Below are 21,712 nucleotides of genomic sequence, written 5' to 3'. Positions count from 1 at the left end.
CCAATGCAAGGAGCCTAGGTAACAAAATGGAGGAACTAGAGCTACTGGTGCAGGAAGTGAAACCAGATATGATAGGGATAACAGAAACATGGTGGAATAGCAGTCATGACTGGACTACAGGTATTGAAGGGTATGTTCTGTTTAGGAAAGACCGAAATAAAGGTAAAGGTGGTGGAGTAGCATTGTATATCAAGGATGAGGTAGAATGTAAAGAAATAAGAAGCGATGGAATGGATAAGACAGAGTCCGTCTGGGCAAAAATTACATTGGGGAAGAAAACTATTAGAGCTGCCCCTGCGATAGTGCTTGGGGTGTGCTATAGACAGCCGGGATCTAATTTGGATATGGATGGAGCCCTTTTTAATGTTTTTAATAGAGTAAATACTAATGGAAACTGCGTGATCATGGGAGACTTTAACTTCCCAGATATAGACTGGAGGACGAATGCTAGTAATAATAATAGGGCTCCGATTTTCCTAGATGTGATAGCTGAGGGATTCCTTCATCAAGTAGTTGCTGAACCGACTAGAGGGAATGCCATTTTAGATTTGGTTTTGGTGAGTAGTGAGGACCTCATAGAAGAAATGATTGTAGGGGATAACCTTGGTTCAAGTGATCATGAGCTAATTCAGTTCAAACTGAACGGAAGGATTAACAAAAATAAATCTGTAACTAGGGTTTTTGATTTCAAAAGGGCTGACTTTCAAAAATTAAGGAAATTAGTTAGGGAAGTGGATTGGACTGAAGAACTTATGGATCTAAAGGTAGAGGAGGCCTGGGATTACTTTAAATCAAAGCTGCAGAAGCTATCGGAAGCCTGCATCCCAAGAAAGGGGAAAAAATTCATAGGCAGGAGTTGTAGACCAACCTGGATGAACAAGCATCTCAGAGAGGTGATTAAGAAAAAGCACAAAGCATACAGGGAGTGGAAGATGGGAGGAAAGCAAGGAAAGCTACCTTACTGAGGTCAGAACGTGTAGGGATAAAGTGAGACAGGCTAAAAGTCAAGTAGAATTGGACCTTCCAAAGGGAATTAAAACCAATAGTAAAAGGTTCTATAGCCATATAAATAAGAAGAAAACAAAGAAAGAAGAAGTGGGACCGCTAAACACCGAGGATGGAGTGGAGATTAAGGATAATCTAGGCATGGCCCAATATCTAAACAAATACTTTGCCTCAGTCTTTAATAAGGCTAAAGAGGATCTTAGGGATAATGGTAGCATGACAAATGGGAATGAGGATATGGGGGTAGATATTACCATATCCGAGGTAGAAGCGAAACTCAAACATCTTAATGGGACTAAATCGGGGGGCGCAGATAATCTTCATCCAAGAATATTAAAGGAATTGGCACCCGAAATTGCAAGCCCACTAGCAAGAATTTTTAATGAATCTGTAAACTCAGGAGTTGTACTGTATGATTGGAGAATTGCTAACACAGTTCCTATTTTTAAGAAAGGGGAAATAAGTGATCCGGGTAACTACAGGCCTGTTAGTTTGACATCTGTATTATGCACGGTCTTGGAAAAAATTTTGAAGGAGAAAGTAGTTAAGGACATTGAAGTCAATGGTAAATGGGACAAAATACAACATGGTTTTACAAAAGGTAGATCGTGCCAAACCAACCTGATCTCCTTCTTTGAGAAAGTAATAGATTTTTTAGACAAAGGAAACGCAGTGGATCTAATTTACCTAGATTTCAGTAAGGCATTTGATACCGTGCCACATGGGGAATTAGTTAAATTGGAAAAGATGGGGATCAATATGAACACTGAAAGGTGGATAAGGAACTGGTTAAAGGGGAGACTACAACGGGTCCTACTGAAAGGTGAACTGTCAGGCTGGAGGGAGGTTACCAGTGGAGTTCCTCAAGGATCAGTTTTGGGACCAGTCTTATTTAATCTTTTTATTCCTGACCTCGGCACAAAAAGTGGGTGTGCGCTAATAAAGTCTGCGGATGATACAAAGCTGGGAGGTACTGCCAATTTAGAGAAGGACCGGGAAATCATACAGGAGAATCTGGATGACCTCATAAACTGGAGTAATAGTAATAGGATGAAATTTAATAGTGAGAAGTGTAAGGTTATGCATTTAGGGATTAATAACAAGAATTTTTGTTATAAACTGGGGATGCATCAATTAGAAGTAACGGAGGAGGAGAAGGACCTTGGAGTATTGGTTGATCATAGGATGACTATGAGCCGCCAATGTGATATGGCTGTGAAAAAAGCTAATGTGGTCTTGGGATCCATCAGGAGAGGTATTTCCAGTAGGGATAAGGAGGTTTTAGTACCGTTTTACAAGGCACTGGTGAGACCTCATCTGGAATACTGTGTGCAATTCTGGTCTCCCATGTTTAAGAAGGATTAATTCAAACTGGAACAGGTACAGAGAAGGGCTACTAGGATGACCCGAGGAATGGAAAACTTGTCTTATGAAAGGAGACTCAAGGAGCTTGGCTTGTTTAGCCTAACTAAAAGAAAGTTGAGGGGAGATATGATTGCTCTCTATAAATATATCAGAGGGATAAATACCGGAGAGGGAGGGGAATTATTTAAGCTCAGTACCAATGTGGACTCAAGAACAAATGGATATAAACTGGCCACCAGGAAGTTTAGACTTGAAATTAGACGAAGCCCTTTGTCTTTCTTCCACAGGACAGAAGCGACTTTGTCTGTACAAAGTGCAAGCTGGTCTCCATATTGGAAGAGAAGATTGAAGTTCTGGAGCAACAGATAACAACCCTGCGTTGCATACGGGAAACTGAGGATTTCCTGGACGAAACTCAGGATAGGCTTCTAGGGGCACAAAGCTCTACAGATATAGAGCAGGTTGCACAGAGGAGCCAAGAGACCAGTGAAGAAGCTTGGCAACATGTGACCTCCAGAAGAGGTAAGCGGAATGTCCGGGTTCCAGTAACACAGACACAGGTAACTAACCGCTTTCATGTTCTCTCCACAGGTATCGTTGCGGAGAGTGGACCAGATGATATGTCTGGGGCGAGAAAGCAGAAGGAGACTCCGCTGGTTGGAAGGCATGAGATGCGCTGTCCTGAGGTTGGGGGTTCCACGACCACCACCCCCAAGAGGAGAAGGCGGGTGGTGGTGGTCGGGGACTCTCTCCTCCGGGGGACTGAGTCATCTATCTGCCGCCCTGACCGGGAAAACCGAGAAGTCTGCTGCTTGCCAGGGGCTAAGATTCGCGATGTGACGGAGAGACTGCCGAGACTCATCAAGCCCTCGGATCGCTACCCCTTCCTGCTTCTCCACGTGGGCACCAATGATACTGCCAAGAATGACCTTGAGCGGATCACTGCGGACTATGTGGCTCTAGGAAGAAGAATAAAGGAGTTGGAGGCGCAAGTGGTGTTCTCGTCCATCCTCCCCGTGGAAGGAAAAGGCCTAGGTAGGGAGCGTCGAATCGTGGAAGTCAACGAATGGCTAGGCAGATGGTGTCGGAGAGAAGGCTTTGGTTTCTTTGACCATGGGATGGTGTTCCATGAAGGAGGAGTGCTGGGTAGAGACGGGCTCCATCTTACGAAGAGAGGGAAGAGCATCTTTGCCAGCAGGCTGGCTAACCTAGTGAGGAGGGCTTTAAACTAGGTTCACCGGGGGAAGGAGACCAAAGCCCTGAGGTAAGTGGGAAAGCGGGATACCGGGAGGAAGCACAGGCAGGAATGTCTGTGAGGGGAGGGCTCCTGCCTCATACTGGCAATGAGGGGCGATCAACAGGTTATCTCAAGTGCTTATATACAAATGCACAAAGCCTTGGAAACAAGCAGGGAGAACTGGAGGTCCTGGTGATGTCAAGGAACTATGACGTGATCGGAATAACAGAGACTTGGTGGGATAACTCACATGACTGGAGTACTGTCATGGATGGTTATAAACTGTTCAGGAAGGACAGGCAGGGCAGAAAAGGTGGGGGAGTAGCACTGTATGTAAGGGAGCAGTATGACTGCTCAGAGCTCCGGTACGAAACTGCAGAAAAACCTGAGTGTCTCTGGATTAAGTTTAGAAGTGTGTGCAACAAGAGTGATGTAGTGGTGGGAGTCTGCTATAGACCACCGGACCAGGGGGATGAGGTGGATGAGGCTTTCTTCCGGCAGCTCACGGAAGCTACTAGATCGCATGCCCTGATTCTCATGGGTGACTTTAGTTTTCCTGATATCTGCTGGGGGAGCAATACAGCGGTGCATAGACAATCCAGGAAGTTTTTGGAAAGCGTAGGGGACAATTTCCTGGCGCAAGTGCTAGAGGAGCCAACTAGGGGGGGTGCTTTTCTTGACCTGCTGCTCACAAACCGGGTAGAATTAGTGGGGGAAGCAAAAGTGGATGGGAATCTGGGAGGTAGTGACCATGAGTTGGTTGAGTTCAGGATCCTGACGCAGGAAACAAAGGTAAGCAGCAGGATACGGACCCTGGACTTCAGGAAAGCAGACTTCGACTCCCTCAGGGAATGGATGGCCAGGATCCCCTGGGGGACTAACTTGAAGGGGAAAGGAGTCCAGGAGAGCTGGCTGTATTTCAAGGAATCCCTGTTGAGGTTACAGGGACAAACCATCCCGATGAGTCGAAAGAATAGTAAATATGGCAGGCGACCAACTTGGCTTAATGGTGAAATCCTAGCGGATCTTAAACATAAAAAAGAAGCTTACAAGAAGTGGAAGGTTGGACATATGACCAGGGAAGAGTATAAAAATATTGCTCGGGCATGTAGGAATGTTATCAGGAGGGCCAAATCGCACCTGGAGCTGCAGCTAGCCAGAGATGTCAAGAGTAACAAGAAGGGTTTCTTCAGGTATGTTGGCAACAAGAAGAAAGCCAAGGAATGTGTGGGCCCCTTACTGAATGAGGGAGGCAACCTAGTGACAGAGGATGTGGAAAAAGCTAATGTACTCAATGCTTTTTTTGCCTCTGTTTTCACTAACAAGGTCAGCTCCCAGACTGCTGCGCTGGGCATCACAAAATGCGGAAGAGATGGCCAGCCCTCTGTGGAGATAGAGGCGGTTAGGGACTATTTAGAAAAGCTGGATGTGCACAAGTCCATGGGGCCGGACGAGTTGCATCCGAGAGTGCTGAAGGAATTGGCGGCTGTGATTGCAGAGCCACTGGCCATTATCTTTGAAAACTCGTGGCGAACCGGGGAAGTCCCGGATGACTGGAATAAGGCTAATGTAGTGCCAATCTTTAAAAAAAGGGAAGAAGGAAGATCCTGGGAACTACAGGCCAGTCAGCCTCACCTCAGTCCCTGGAAAAATCATGGAGCAGGTCCTCAAAGAATCAATCCTGAAGCACTTGCATGAGAGGAAAGTGATCAGGAACAGCCAGCATGGATTCACCAAGGGAAGGTCATGCCTGACTAATCTAATCGCCTTTTATGATGAGATTACTGGTTCTGTGGATGAAGGGAAAGCAGTGGATGTATTGTTTCTTGACTTTAGCAAAGCTTTTGACACGGTCTCCCATAGTATTCTTGTCAGCAAGTTAAGGAAGTATGGGCTGGATGAATGCACTATAAGGTGGGTAGAAAGCTGGCTAAATTGTCGGGCTCAACGGGTAGTGATCAATGGCTCCATGTCTAGTTGGCAGCCGGTATCAAGTGGAGTGCCCCAAGGGTCGGTCCTGGGGCCGGTTTTATTCAATATCTTCATAAATGATCTGGAGGATGGTGTGGATTGCACTCTCAGCAAATTTGCGGATGATACTAAACTGGGAGGAGTGGTAGATACGCTGGAGGGGAGGGATAGGATACAGAAGGACCTAGACCAATTGGAAGATTGGGCCAAAAGGAATCTGATGAGGTTCAATAAGGATAAGTGCAGGGTCCTGCACTTAGGACGGAAGAACCCAATGCACAGCTACAGACTAGGGACCGAATGGCTAGGCAGCAGTTCTGCGGAAAAGGACCTAGGGGTGACAGTGGACGAGAAGCTGGATATGAGTCAGCAGTGTGCCCTTGTTGCCAAGAAGGCCAATGGCATTTTGGGATGTATAAGTAGGGGCATAGCGAGCAGATCGAGGGACGTGATCGTTCCCCTCTATTCGACATTGGTGAGGCCTCATCTGGAGTACTGTGTCCAGTTTTGGGCCCCACACTTCAAGAAGGATGTGGATAAATTGGAGAGAGTCCAGCGAAGGGCAACAAAAATGATTAGGGGACTGGAACACATGAGTTATGAGGAGAGGCTGATGGAGCTGGGATTGTTTAGCCTGCAGAAGAGAAGAATGAGGGGGGATTTGATAGCTGCTTTCAACTACCTGAAAGGGGGTTCCAAAGAGGATGGCTCTAGACTGTTCTCAATGGTAGCAGATGACAGAACGAGGAGTAATGGTCTCAAGTTGCAGTGGGGGAGGTTTAGATTGGATATTAGGAAAAACTTTTTCACTAAGAGGGTGGTGAAACACTGGAATGCGTTACCTAGGGAGGTGGTAGAATCTCCTTCCTTAGAGGTTTTTAAGGTCAGGCTTGACAAAGCCCTGGCTGGGATGATTTAACTGGGAATTGGTCCTGCTTCGAGCAGGGGGTTGGACTAGATGACCTTCTGGGGTCCCTTCCAACCCTGATATTCTATGATTCTATGATTCTATGAAGGTTTCTAACCATCAGAGGAGTGAAGTTTTGGAATAGCCTTCCAAGGGAAGCAGTGGGGGCAAAAGATCTATCTGGCTTTAAGATTAAACTCGATAAATTTATGGAGGAGATGGTATGATGGGATAACATGATTTTGGTAATTAATTGATCTTTAAATACTCATGGTAAATAGGCCCGATGGCCTGTGATGGGATTTAGATGGGGTGGGATCTGAGTTACTCAGGAAAGAATTTTCTGTAGTATCTGGCTGGTGAATCTTGCCCATATGCTCAGGGTTTAGCTGATCGCCATATTTGGGGTCGGGAAGGAATTTTCCTCCAGGGCAGATTGGAAGAGGCCCTGGAGGTTTTTCGCCTTCTTCTGTAGCATGGGACACGGGTCACTTACTGGAGGATTGTCTGCTCCTTCAAGTCTTTAAACCATGATTTGAGGACTTCAACAGCTCAGACAGAGGTGTGGTTTTTTGCAGGAGTGGATGGGTGAGATTCTGTGGCCTGCGTTGTGCAGGAGGTCAGACTAGATGATCATAATGGTCCCTTCTGACCTTAGTATCTATATTTGATTATTAATGAAGCCAGGAACTCGCAAGTCACATGGGTGGAACAGGAAGAAAATCAACAGTAGCTCAAAAAGACAACTCCACTGCTGAAAAAATAAAATGACTTCTCTCTTCAACACTAGAATGCTGACAGCATCCTGAATATAGCATAAGTGTAGATTTTTGGACCATAATTACAAAGACTTTTTAAAGTACCCTTAAGATTAAATCTGACTTTTTTAGAACACCGTCAAGTAATAACAGCATTTCTGGATTACATGAGATACCAAATAACTCAGTATATGCAACTGCCAAATCATTGCCTTCTATAGGAGCCCCACTTGCAATGGAAAACACAATTACTGATTTGTTTGATGAAAATAAAAGCTTACAGCACTCCTCAAGACTGATTCATTGAGAAGCACTTGAAAGTAGCAAATCACTCAGACAGAGAAGTAAACACTTAAGGACAGAGCCCATGATACTGTTGCTCAGCCGACTTTCACGCTAGGGTCTTACATTTACTGGATTTAACCCCCAGACATCACCACTGAATAGTATGTATTATAATATGTAATATAAAACAAGAACTTTTTGAAAATATTTCTAGCATCTTTCCAACATCTTTGAACCTGGAAGTTTATATTCTCTTGTCAGAGATTAGATTAAGATTTGTATCCTCCCACTAAACAGAGCATTAAATTCAATTTCACATTCCTACCAACAGAAAAAAAGTGGATCACCAGAGGCTGGAAATCAATGTGCATACATACAACCTCCTATAGTCTACTATAAACAACTAGGAAAGGAAATTATTTTGACAGAAACAGGAGAGATCATTTTAATTAAAAATTGATGTGTACTTATATACGTAATACCGTATAACTTATAAAATCCACTAAGTTATCAATGATAGAATGAAAGAGAATGTTCCTTGTTGTTTATCTGTGTGCAATTTCATGTGCTAGGAAAAAAATATTCATTCCTTTATGTATTTGAAACTTGTGCTTCTTTATATTAGAACATACTGCCCTTTGTTGCAAGTTACTTAGGTAATATCTACACTTACCTCCAGAGCAATTGATCCAGTGGGGGTTGATTTATCGCATCCAGTGAAGATGTGATAAATTGACCACCGAACACTCTCCCGTCGACTCAGGTACTCCACCAGAGCGAGAAGCGTAGGCAGAGTTGACGGGGAGCATCAGCAGTCAACCTACCATAGTGAATACACCGCAATAAGTAGATCTAAGTATGTCGACTTCAGCTATGTTATTCATGTAGCTGAAGTTGCGTAACTTAGGCCTGGTCTACGGTACGTGGTTATTTCGGAATTAGCCAAGTTACCTCGAAATAAAACTGGTTCCGTACACACGACCAAACCAGTTTTTTCGATTTAAAGGGCTCTTTACTCTGATTTCTGACACCTTGGCAAGTGGAGTAGTGCGAAAATCGAGATCGCAGTTCCGGGTTACAGGTACTGTGGACGCAATTTGACAATATTGGCCTCCGGGAGCTATCCCAGAATGCTCCCTTGTGACCGCTCTGGACAACACTCTGAACTCCGATGCACTAGCCAGGTAGGCAGTAAAAGCACTGGGAACTTTCGAATTTCCTGTTTGGTCACCATCAGCACAGGCGACCATGCAGAGTCCACCATCTCAAGAGACCATGCAGTCCCGGATTCGCAGACGAGCTCCAGCATGGTCCAAACGGGAGGTACTGGATCTCACTGCATGTTGGGGAGACGAATCTGTTATGGCAGAACTACGTTCCAAAAAAAGGAACGGAAATACGAACATTAAAGTCTCTAGGGCCATGACGGAAAGAGGCTACTCCAGGGACACAGAACAGTGTCGTACAAAAATCAAGGAGCTCAGGCAAGCGTACTAAAAAGCCAGGGAGGCGAACGGGCGCTCTGGGTCACAGCCCCATACATGCTGCTTCTACTGTGAGCTGCATGCAATTATGGGGGGTGATGACACCACTACCCCAACACTGTCCGTGGATACCTGCAAGGGGGGAGTAGCACGGAGGGAGGAGGAGGAGGAGGACAGTGCATACGCAGCAAGTGGGGAATCTGTTTTCCCCCTTAGCCAGGAACTATTCTTAATGCTGGAGCCAATAGCCTCCTCCTACTCCCAAAGCATGCTCCCCGACCATGACCCTGAAGAAGGCACTTCTGGTGAGTGAGAGCTTGATCGGAGCCACGCGGTGGGGGGAGACCCAGCCACGCTAGGCTGTTTGCGTTTAGTTTAAAGGGCTCATCCCTGCTCAGATCCTCATCGGAGCCCCGTGGTGGGTGTGTGTGTGGAGGGGGTGGAAGGGAAGGGTGTTGTGTGAAGCGATCATCTCAGAGAGCCCGCATGCTGCCTGCAAGCTGAATTCTGCTGCCTGGCTGCTGCCTGCATGCTGAATTCTGTTGCCTGGCAGCATGTGATGGCTTACTCACACCAAAGCGGCAGGCACTTCAGCATAAGAGGCAAAATGAAACCTTGTACAGAAAGATCATGTGCTGTGTACTATGAAGTTCCTGTTTCACTGAAAAACAGTGTCCCCTTTGTTCTCTAAAATGTATCTTTTTAAGAAACAAACAACACTCACACTGTACCCTGGCCAGTCATGAAACTGGCTTTCAAAGTTTCTCTGATGTGCAGCACACCCTGCTGTGCTCTTCTAATTGCCCTCTTGTCTGGCTGTGCGAAACTGGCGACGAGGCGAGTTGCTTCAACCTCCCACCCTGCCATAAATGTCTCCCCCTTACTCTCACACATATTGTGGAGCACAAAACAAGCAACAATTACGATTGGAATATTGGTTTTGCAGAGGTCTAACCGACTCAATAAACTGCGCCAATGCGCTTTTAAATGTCCAAATGCACATTCTACCACCATTCTGCACTTGCTCAGCCTATAGTTGAACAGCTCCTTACTACTGTCCAGGGTACCTGTGTACAGCTTCATGAGCCAGGGCATTAAAGTTTAGGCTGGGTCCTCGAGGATAACTATAGGCATTTCAACATCCCCAACAGTAATTTTCTGGTCTGGGAAGTAAGTTCCTTCCTGCAGCTGTCCAAACAGACCAGAGTTCCTGAAGATGCGAGCGACATGCACCTTTCCCGGCCATACCACGTTGATGTTGGTGAAACGTCCCTTGTGATCCACCAGTGCTCGAAGCACCATGGAAAAGTACCCCTTGCAGTTTATGTACTGGTAGCTCCGGTGTTCTGGGGCCAAGATAGGGATATGCATTCCGTCTGTTGCCTGCTGCAGTTAGGGAACTCCAGCGCATTAAAACCATCCACAATGGTCTGCATAGTTCCCAAAGTCACTACCCTTGATAGCAGCTGGTCAATGATTCTGTTGGATACTTACAGTACAGCAACCCCCACAGTAGATTTCCCCACTCCAAACTGATTCCCGACTGACCAGTAGCCATCGGGTGTTGCAAGATTCCACAGGGCTATGGCGACTCGCTTCTCAACTGTGAGGGCTGCTCTCATTTTGGTGTCTTTGTGCTTCAGGGCAGGAGACAGCAAGTCACAAAGTTCCATGAAAGTGGCCCTATGCATACGAAAGTTTCTCAGCCACTGGGAATCATCCCAGACCTGCAACACTATGCGGTCCCACAAGTCTGTGCTTGTTTCCCGGGCCCAGAATCGGCATTCCACAGCATGAACCTGGCCCAACAGCACCATGATCTCCCAATCACCACATGCCGTGCCGTCTGTGTCCATGACCTCATCACTATAGTAATCGCGCTGTTGTCGTTTCCGCGCCCAGTTTTGCAGGTACTGCACATACTGCTGGATAATGCGTGAGGTATTTACAATGGTCAAAACTGCAGTGGAGATCTGATCAGACTCCATGGCTATGGCACCTGCATGGGTAATCCTGGAAAAAGAGCACAAAACGTAGGAGAGCAGAGTGGCAGTGGAAGCTGTGCTGTTTGATTCACGGTAGCCGAACAAAGGCTGAAAATGGTTGTCTTCTGTGGCTTTCACGGAGGTGGTAGCCCAGGACAGACAACATGGAGAAGCTCGGAAGCGTGGCAATAGCGGGAGAGCAGAGTTGGTGGTGGAAGCTGTGCTGCTTGGTTCACGATGACTGAGCAGAGTTGAGTTGGAGAGGTGGATTCATAGTAGCAGGAGAGCAGCGGTGCACCGTCTGCTGAAAGCAGGATGGCATCTGCACGCCAAATAAAGCGCAAAACGATTGTCTGCCGTAGCTTTCTGACGACACACACCCAGAAACACCCGCGAGAATGTTTTTGCCCCATCATGCACTGGGAGCTTAACCCAGAATTCCAATGGGCGGCAGAGACTGCAGGAACTGTGGGATAGCTACCCACAGTGCACCGCTCCAACATTCGATGTTAGCCTTGGTACTGTGGATGCAATCTGCCAAATTCATGCGCTTTAGTGGGGACACAGAAGACCAAATGTATAAAATAGCTCCCGAAAATTCTAATAGAATAATTTCGTACTGTAGACGTACCCTTAGATAGATATCCCCCCACCCCGTGTAGACAAGGCCTAAGATGGCCATCAGAAATAAGCCTCGTATTCCATGTATCATATACCTCACTGATATCCAATTATTATACATTCAACTTTTAAAGGAGAAGATTTACCTTATCATAACATTTACTTTATCATCCTGAAATGGTAACAATTTTCTAGAACATAAGAAGAGAGGTATTTATAGCACAGCAAGCTAAATGTTTCCTTTGTAACACAGTCAACTATATGCTATTGCATGTCTAATTATTTCTGCCCTGAGGTAGGCACTGACAGTTGTGGGCCACTCCAGATAGGAGGTGCAGATTGCCACGCTATCACAAGGAGTAAAAAATGTAACAGAAAATTTCATTACAAAATTATAAAAAAAACACACACCCATCAAAACACACGCCAAACTTACCTTGCTTGGATCCCTTCGCTCATTTCTCACTGTTTTGTTTACTTAGATTATAATTTCTTCAGAACAGGGACTTGTTTTCCTATTGTGTGTTTGTGAGCTGTTCAACACATCACCCCAAAGAAGGAGATAAACAGAAGTTCTATTTTGCACTGCAGTTTCACTGACGTAGACCTAGCAAGCTCCTGTAAGAGCATTATGTCTCAGTAACTGCTCAAGACCCTATACAAATGCAAAGCCATAAATTAGTGAGCTACAGCCCGCATCTGTCCACCAGCCATTTTAATCCGGCCCTTGAGCTCCCGCTGCGGAGCGGGATCTGGGGCTTACCCTGCTCCAGCCGGGGAGCAGGGTTGGGAGGTGCTCTGCGCGGCTCCTAGAACCAGTGATGTGACCCCTCTCCAGCTCTTATGCGTAGGGGCAGCCAGGGGGCTCCACTCTGCATGCTGCCCCTGCCCCAAGTGCTGCCCCCGCAGCTCCCATTAGCCGGGAACCACAGCAGGGGCAGAGCCTACGGATGGGGCAGTGAGGAGCAGAGCCTCTTCGCCGCACCTCTGCGTAGGGTCAACATGCTCCTTCTTCCGGGATACACTTGAGGTAAGTGCCGCCTGGAGCCCTAAGCCACCCCCCAGTGCCCCAACCCCTTGCCTCAGCCCTGATTCCCCTCCTACACTCCAAACCCCTCATCCCCGGCCCAACCCCACACCTCCTGCCACAGCCCCCTCCTGCACCCTGAACTCATTTCTGGCCCCCACCCTGGAGCCCACACCTCCTCACGCATGCCAACTCCAATTTCATGAGCATTCATAGTCCGCCACATAATTTCCATACCCAGATGTGGCCCTCGAGCCAAAAAGTTTACCCACCCCTGCCCTAAGGGCACGTGTACACTTCATCTGGGAATGAGCCAACAGGCCTGGATCCACAGACGTGAGCACAGCTTGCGCCTGCACTCTAAAAACTGCTGTTTAAACACTGCAGCTCAGGCTGAAGCTCACGGCCGGAGGCCTGGAAAGGGGTAGGCTTGAGAGCCTGTTCTCCAGCCCAAGCTGCAATGTCAAAGTACTGTGTACACAACTGTTCTTAGAGTGCTAGCTGGAACCTTGCTAGCACAAGTCTGTGGGCCAAGGGTGGGAAGCTTGCTGCCAAATACAGTGCACAGGCCCTAACAGGCTAATTGAGATGTTATTACCAAGTGATTAATTAGCACAGAGGTACATGAAGGACACACTGTGGATTTAGATACCTAGGATTTTTGGATAAAGGGAATTCTGATAACTAATTATACTACAGTGCTTTTCACTGGTAGATCTCAAAGTGCTTCATAATCTTTCAAATACGTATTCCCAACATCTCTGTAGGTGAAACATTATAATCTCCATTTTACAGATGGGGAACTGAGGCACAGAGGCTAAGTGACTTGCCCAAGGTCACACAGAAAGTCCATGACAGAGCTGGGAACTGAACCCATGTCTCCCACTTCCTAAACATGTGTTCTAACCACTGGACCTTTCTCCTGCCGACAAGGAGATTAACAAAATAATCTCTCTCCCCACTCCCTCGCCTTTGCAGGCATATGAGATGTAGATACAAGTAGTTCTTGCTCTCACTAGAAAATAAACACATTGGACTAGCTTCTAGCAGCTTCTGTTTCTGGAGCTGTGATCGTTTGGAGGAAAAAATCCAAAATTCAGGCTGGGTTATTATAGAGTACACTCTTCGTATAGAAAGAGTTATTTACAGAATTTTCATCGGTATTAAAGCCAGAAGAGACCTTATAATCTTCTAGTTTGACCTCATCAGAGTATTATTATATCAATAAAGGACAGTTGGAGCCCTATGTGCCTGTCTGCTTATATTCTGGCCATGATGACAAGCAGCACAGATTGGGTGTGGAAGAGCAAGGAGCTGGAAAGACCCAGGCCACTTTCTTTCGACAGATGCAACCATTTTCCTTTTGAAAATTAATAAAGTAGCACCTAAAGGCCCTAATCAGGGACTGAAGACCCATTGTGCTGCACATCATACACACATAGATCAAAAATGGTCCCTACCCACAGCTCTTACAATCTAAGTATATGAAAAATGTTTTCTTATCTTACCTGCATATGGATTTTACTTTTTTGAGCTCAGTGTCTATGACTAATAATAAAACCATGCAATGGGGTGCTGTACAACAAATGTACTGATGAAAGAGTTGAAAGAGAGAAGAGGTTTTGATCAAGCTGAATGTGTAGAAAATTCAGTTTATTGCATTTTGACAAATGTTTCTCCTATTTTCTCTCCTCAGGAAAATCCACTCCCTATTTATTTCAAAAGGCTGACCAAGAGCTCCTGCATTTCCAAGACACTTCACCACTGCTGAGATTTCCATTTATTGTGTACAGATTAAGCCCTTTCAAAGGTTCTCTTGTAGTGCAGCTCTTTCATCATTGTAGTAACAATATCACAGAGATCAGAAAATCTGCAGATGGCCAATGATTACACAATGTATTTATTTACACTTGTGGACTATCTCCTCCTCAGTAAGGAATCTAACAGGGCCACTGGGATAGCTGTGGAAGAACTGGGGAACTTTTGTACAGGAAAATATGCTCCTGTGGTGGGTTTTTACACACTGTAAAAAAGCAAAGCAGAAGGGCATACATTAACTTCGCTACAATATAGCTCTTGAGTGACATCAAAATGGTGGCATACAGAAGACACCAGACAGCCATCAAATTTTCATTAGTCCGCATGTTAAAATTTTTTTCCTATAAATGGCGGCATGCCAAAAGTTGTTGATCCCTGGCATAGAACATGGACACCAAGAGAAAATTATGTCAACCAGGATAAAACCGTTAAGGATCACAGTTCACATAAGCTGGGAATGGGTGACAGGGGATGGATCACTTGATCTGTTCTGTTCATTCCCTCTGAAGCACCTGGCATTGGCCACTGTCAGAAGTCAGAATATTGGGCTATATGGACCTTTGGTCTGACCCAGTATGGCCATTCTTATGTTATGTTCTTATGTTCACACAACACACTTTGATTTTAGCAGCTAAATTTTCAGAAGATCTCATCCTCATTGAGCATACTCCAGCCTCTCTCAGCTCCCAGTGCTGACAACACTGCATAGACACCATCCCCACAAAGCAACTGAGCAGACTCCATCCTTTCTCAGCTGCTACTTGTGACAGAACTGCATGTGGGCCATCCCCATAGAAACAGAATTTCTGAGCAAGCTCCATCCCAGGGCTACTAGAGCAAAGCTGGACTTTCCCTCTACTGGCTGTTCCCACCTGCCCCAGGATAGACCAGGGTGTGGCTGAGCACAGGAACAGAGAGCCTCTATCCTCAATTCATAGATCCCAAGGCCAGAGGGGACCATTGTGCCCATCTAGTCTGATGTCCTGTATAATGGCCATAGAACTTCCCCAAAATGATTTCTAAAGCATAGCTTTTAGACAAACATCCAATCCTGATTTTAAAATGGCCAGAAATGGAGATTCTACCACAACCCTTGGTAAATTGTTCCAATGGTTAACTACCCTTGCTGTTAAAAATTTACACTTTGTTTCCAGTCTGAATTTGTCTAGCCTCAACTTCCAGCCACTGGATCATGTTATACCTTTCTCTGCTAGACTGAAGAGCTCATTATTAAATATTTGTTCTCCATATAGGAACTTACAGCCTGTAGTCAACTCACCCCTTAACCTTCTCTTTGTTAAACTAAATAGATTGAGCTACTTGAGTCTATCACTATAAGGCATGTGTTCTAGTTCTTCAATCATTTTCTTGGCTCTTCTCTGAACCCTCTCCAGTTTATAAACATCATTCTTGAACTGTGGGCTCCAGAACAGGACACAGTATTCCAGCAGTGGTCACACCAATACCAAACACAGAGGTAAAATAACCTCTCTGTTGCTACTCCAGATTCCCCTGTTCATGCATCCCAGGATCACATTAGCCCTTTTGAACACAGCATCATACTGGGAGGTCATGTTAACCTGATTATCCAACACGATCTCCAAATCTTTTTCAGAGTCATTCCTTTGAAGAATAGAGTCTTCCATCCTGTAAGTATGGCCTACATTCTCGCATGCACTTACAGTTAGCTGTATTAAAATGCATATTGTTTGTTTGTGCACAGTTTGCCAAGAGATCCAGATCACTCTAAATCAGTGACCTGCCCTCTTCGTTATTTACCACTCCCCACATTTGTGTCATCTGCAAACTTTCATAGGGTCACAGAAGATTAGGGTTGGAAGAGACCTCAGGAGGTCATCTAGTCCAACCCCCTGCTCAAAGCAGGATCAACCCCAACTAAATCAGCCCAGCCAGGCCTTTGTCAAGCTGGGCCTGTTGATTTTATGAATGAAATTATTTTGCTGTCGGCCCCAGAGCTGAATTTTCAAGGATATTAGCAGAGCTCTATACCTGACAACCCTTACCTTTGGAATTCTCTTCCCTTTATGACACCAGATTTGGAGATGCACAGGACATGAGATTACACAATTTGATTTAGCATTTCGGACATTATTTGTATGAAGGCAGCATAGCTTAAGGATACCTACACAGTTTACAGATTATATTGATTTTTTTACAACTATTTTTCAATTACCGGAGCACAAAAAGACATGTTAACACACATTTTCTTTATTTGTGTGTTTTTATAAGTCAAAATCATTCAAATCAATTATAATTGAGTTTGTCCAAAATACCTTAAAAAAAACACTTCCCATACTAAGACCAAAGATAGTTTCAACAACAACAAAGAATACGTTTGCCAAAATTAATGTCAGTTGAAAATAATGCTCTTGGGTAAGATGCTCTTTGATTGGTTGACATATGCAATAGGTCTACATTCTGAACCATTAAATATTTAAGATAATTCAGTGAACAAATATCACTCAATGGTCCCTAAATCCATTTGGCAAAGTGACTAAATCTACATTAGTCATTTAGTATAACAGTAATCAATCAACAGGCTAGAACATTGTCACAAGTCCAAGTCCAAGATTAGTCCCTACTCTGGGAATAATCATCATTGCTTTGTCTTATCATTAATATTGGAGAAGAAAATAGCCAGCCTATAACATTTTCTCCACTGATATGCTCTCCTAATTTGGCCATATTAGAGTGGAGTGAATGAAATTAAAAATCTTTGTGATTTCTTTAAAAGCTCTCAACACCTTCAGTTCATCTTACGTGACTGCAGCCTTATTTATACTACTGTTGAAACATAAGCAAAAATTATGTTTAAGCACAGCTGACGTAAAAGTATGCTTACAGACTACAACTGAAAATCTTTTATTTTAAAATTCTGTTGCAAGAAAAAAAAAATCTATATGCACTGGTCAGGGAAACCACAACCACCATCCTGCCAATCACCACCACGCTTAAATACATTGCAACAGACAGATGGCCACATACCTGCTTCAGGTGAAGAGAATGATTAGCTAAAAACAGTTTGCTGGCCAATATAATTTTTAACCCACATTTTAAATTTAAAATTCTGCACAATAAAAAATGAATCATTTGTTGCTCAAAAGTTTTCACTTATTTCTGCATGGGCAGCATCTGAACTGCAGCATAAAATATTACATTTAATTACAGTGATTTGGCTTTACCCATAACAATAACTTGGGCAGCGAAGTTCTAAATATTTGCATTTAAAATACTATTATTGCATAAAAACTTCTAACATTTTATTAGTCACAATTAGCTTGCAGAAGTTATATATAATTAACCTCCTGTAAGACAAGCATTCACAGTGATGCTACCTCACCCTTTGTAACTCCCACTTTTCTATAAGATGATCCACTTCACCGCCGAGAACGACAGTGTTTCTGTCATCCAAAAGCAGGAATCCATTTTTCACTTCAACAATTCCTGACAGCTTAATTTTTGTTCCAGGTGGTGTGTTCAAGCTAAAAACAGAAACAAACAAAGAAAATCTCAAACATTACATATAGAGATTCTACCAGACAAAACCCAACCACAGGTTACTAAATAGCAGTACATTTAAATAGAGTGAAACAATGTTGACAGAAAACTACCTATAAATATGTTTTCTTATATAAACACAAATGATATTCAGTTACTTTTTAAATAATAATATGTCTGAACAAACCTATTTATGGAACCAAAGTCAATACTTCGCAGCTATAAAACACTTGAACCATTCTTGGAGTGGGTTGTTGGGATTAATTGGTGTTTTTTGCGAAATTTTTGATTTGACTGAAACAAACAATGCATAGGAAAAACTATCAAATTACTAAGATAAACAGCTACAAAATCACCCTTGCAAAGTATTAAATAATAAGAAATACAATAAATAAAACACAGTATTAGGATTGCATGTTTTAAAGTAAATTTGATGTTCAGGAAAGACTCCAGATTAACCATGCGGAAAAGTGAACTGATCTCTTTAACTACACAACAGTTACAGCACAAGGAATGGTAATACAAACTTTCCCGCACTCCCCTGACATGTATGTCCCTGTACTCTGTTCTGCAGATAACAATTCTTTCAGGGAACAGTCTCCATGCCTGTTCAGTCTTTGACTTCTCTGCTTAAGTGCCAAGAAAGGTACTAATAAATGCCAATTTTGATGGCAGTTTTTTGTTATGTGGAACTCGTTCATTAGTGATTTTTGGATTGAAACACCTACTCTTTTCACATAAGCCACTCATCAGCTGTCAGATGATAATGACTTCTCAGCAATTACCAAGCATGCCAAATTCAAGCCAGTTACATAGAAGCAACCCCACATCCCCAGCCACCAATACTCATTTCCCCAAGCCAACCACAGGATATTTTGTTACTAATTCATTATTTTATTTCAGACCTATTGCCCTACGGCTTTATACTTGCTATTTTTATTAGCACTGGGCTACTATGGCAAAAAAACCTGCCTTGTGACCAAAATCTAAAAAATAAAATCATCAGGTTCCACTATAATTAAAACAGAGTATACCAGGCTGCAAAGAATTCTGTTGTGAAATAATATCCAATAACTACAAGTCACAACTACTTTAAGTAATGCAAACAAAAACCAAGTTCTATGGGGTGGACTGCACATGTACAACAGTATAACCAGTGCACAGGTGGAATACTTTGGACTAGATTGCGAGCCTGAAATTTGTTTTTCAAGGGAACTGGACAATCAGCTACAATTATTAGCCAACTATAAATTCACATGTTCCCTGGCACTAGCTTTAATGATCAGCTTGCATAATAAGATCAGTGCTTGGGTCAGAGCTACTTTTCTTGTCTCTCCTTTTCCTGAGTCACTACCAGTTTCCCTAAACTTTACCACACAGAGGAACTCTGGAGAGAAGTTTAGGGTGGCTTTATGAAGACACAAGGGGAGTATGACAAAGTAAATATTGTTTAAATAACAATGGCTCTTAAGCAGCACAGGTTACATTAACAGTTACTTCAGTAGAGGAAGAAGAAAACCCATAGTGGTTTCTGGTACTATTAAGTGTAGCTACTGATGCTTTGCTTGTATTGTATGTTAACAGAATACTGCAGTAGATCCACTGGCATACAGAATGGATAACAGATTTGAGATTTCAAGCTTTTATTGCAAATAAATACAGAGCATTTACCAGATCTACTAGACTGAAATTGGAAAAAGTACCTAACTTCATATACTGTTTTATTAAGGTATTTGCCACATGCAAGTGCAAATGACAACAAATGTCAGACTTATTTTTTTCCTTTTTTTTTTTTAAAGTAGTACAACACCAATCAACTTCTGTTGTTGGCATCCTTTCATCTGTGAGGCACAGTGGGAATTGCAGCCTATGATGTAGATGGTTTGCAATGTCTCATGTGACTGAACAGGCCAATCCGAGATTTGCATGATCTTTGGCAGTTACTGTAAATGTATATATCTTAGTTGGGAGCTGCTTGCTTCCTACTGGCTCTTTTTTCCTCAGGCTGTAGGAGCCAGCTCCCAGCATGGACTTTGATACCCTGATGGAGAAGATGGCACCACTTGTTACAATCACTTGCCAAGATTTCCCATTGGTCAGGATCAATTTCAAATTCCTTCATATCTCACTTGCATATGTCTTTATAGCAAAGCTTGGGATGTCCTGTTGTTCTTGTTCCCTCTGATAGCTCCTCGTAGAGCTCATCCTTGGGTATGCATCTACCTCCCAACCTACTCAGATGGCCCAGCCAGCGCAGTCGTCTTCACTTGAGCAGGGCTGTCACAGTTGGTAAATTTGCCCTTTGAAGATCCTCTGCATTGGTGACTTTATCTTGCCATTTGGTGTTGAGTATGCAGTATAAACAGCATAAGTGGAAACTGTTCAACCTTTTCTCCTGATGAGCATAAATTGTCCATGTTTCCTGATCATACATGAGAGTGCTGATGACGCAAGCTTGGTACACTAGCATTTGGGTCTTGATGGTAAGGTTTGAATTGTTCCATGCTCTTTTAGTTAGTCTGCTAAAGATGATGGCAGCCTTTCCAATGAGAACATTTAGTTCTTTATCCAATGAGAGGTTGGTAGTCACTGTACAACCTAAATAGTTGAACTTTCTTTTAGACTACTTCTAGCTGGTTTGCACTTAAGGTAATTGAAGGATCTTGTGGAACCCCCTGTCCTACTACAACTGTTTTCTTGATGCTGATGGCAAGAGCAAATGTCTGACAGGTACTTGAAAGGCGGTCCATGAGTTCTCGTAATAGATCTTCATTGTGGGCTATGAGGGCAGCATCATCAGCTAATAGAAGTTCCCTGATTAGCACCTTTTTGACTTTGGTCTTTGACTTAAGTTGGGACAGGTTGAATAGTTTCTCATCTGATCTTGTGTGAAGATACACTCCATCTTCAAAAAGAAAAGGAGTACTTGTGGCACCTTCGAGACTAACAAATGTATTTGAGCATAAGCTTTCGTGAGCTACAGCTCCGATGAAGTGAGCTGTAGCTCACGAAAGCTTATGCTCAAATAAATTTGTTAGTCTCGAAGGTGCCACAAGCACTTTTTTTTTTTTTTTTTTTGCGACTACAGACTAACACGGCTGCTACTCTTAGTGCCGAATACTTTAGTTAGGTCCACAAAGGCTATGTACAATGGTTGGTTTTGCTCTCTGCACCTTTCTTGGAGTTGACGCAGAGAAAATATCATGTCTATAGTTGATCTTCCAGCCCTGAATCAGCACTGTGATTTAGGGTAGACAATTCACCAGCTGTTGTAGGCGTACTAAGATGACTTTTGCAAAAGCTTTTCCTGCTAAGCTTAGTAGCAGGATACCCCTGTAGTTGTTGCAGTCATTCTTTTCACCTTTATTTTTATACAAAGTGATGATGTTTGCATTGCGCATCTCTTGTGGTCCCCTCTCCCTCTTTCCAGCACTTAAGTAGCAGCTGATAAAGATATGGTAATAGAGCGTCTTTCCTGCACTTGAGGATTTCCGCTGGGATGCCATCTTTTTCAGGAGCCTTGCCAATTGATAGCAAATCAACGGCCTTGCTTAGCTCTTCCACAGTGGGCTCCACATCTAGCTCTAGCATGACCTGAGAGCTGGTATTTGATCCAGTGATTTGCAGGTGATGTTTCTTTCCTGTGCATATAGCTCTAAATAGCATTCAACCCAATGAGACAACAGCTTGTTTTTATCTGTAATGATTTCACCACTGTGCAATTTGAGAA

The 21,712-nt window shown here is 43.7% G+C and overlaps 1 protein-coding gene across 4 annotated transcripts in view; it reads right to left on the bottom strand.

The window, feature by feature from the left end:
* TDRD3 (tudor domain containing 3) overlaps window positions 1-21,712 on the bottom strand; it is a 314,042-nt gene that overhangs the window by 107,312 nt on the left and 185,018 nt on the right. For all 4 annotated transcript variants that reach the window (XM_084632730.1, XM_084632729.1, XM_084632731.1 and 1 more), the window contains one exon: window positions 17,825-17,966. In XM_084632730.1, the coding sequence (XP_084488856.1) occupies window positions 17,825-17,966 (142 nt within the window). The remainder of the gene's footprint in view (window positions 1-17,824; window positions 17,967-21,712) is intronic.

This window comes from Lepidochelys olivacea, assembly GCF_965140295.1.
Source record: "Lepidochelys olivacea isolate rLepOli2 genome assembly, chromosome: 1".
Taxonomy (NCBI): Eukaryota; Metazoa; Chordata; order Testudines; family Cheloniidae; genus Lepidochelys; species Lepidochelys olivacea.
Note: the sequence above shows the minus strand (reverse complement) of the source record. Positions and strands in the feature narration are given on the sequence as shown.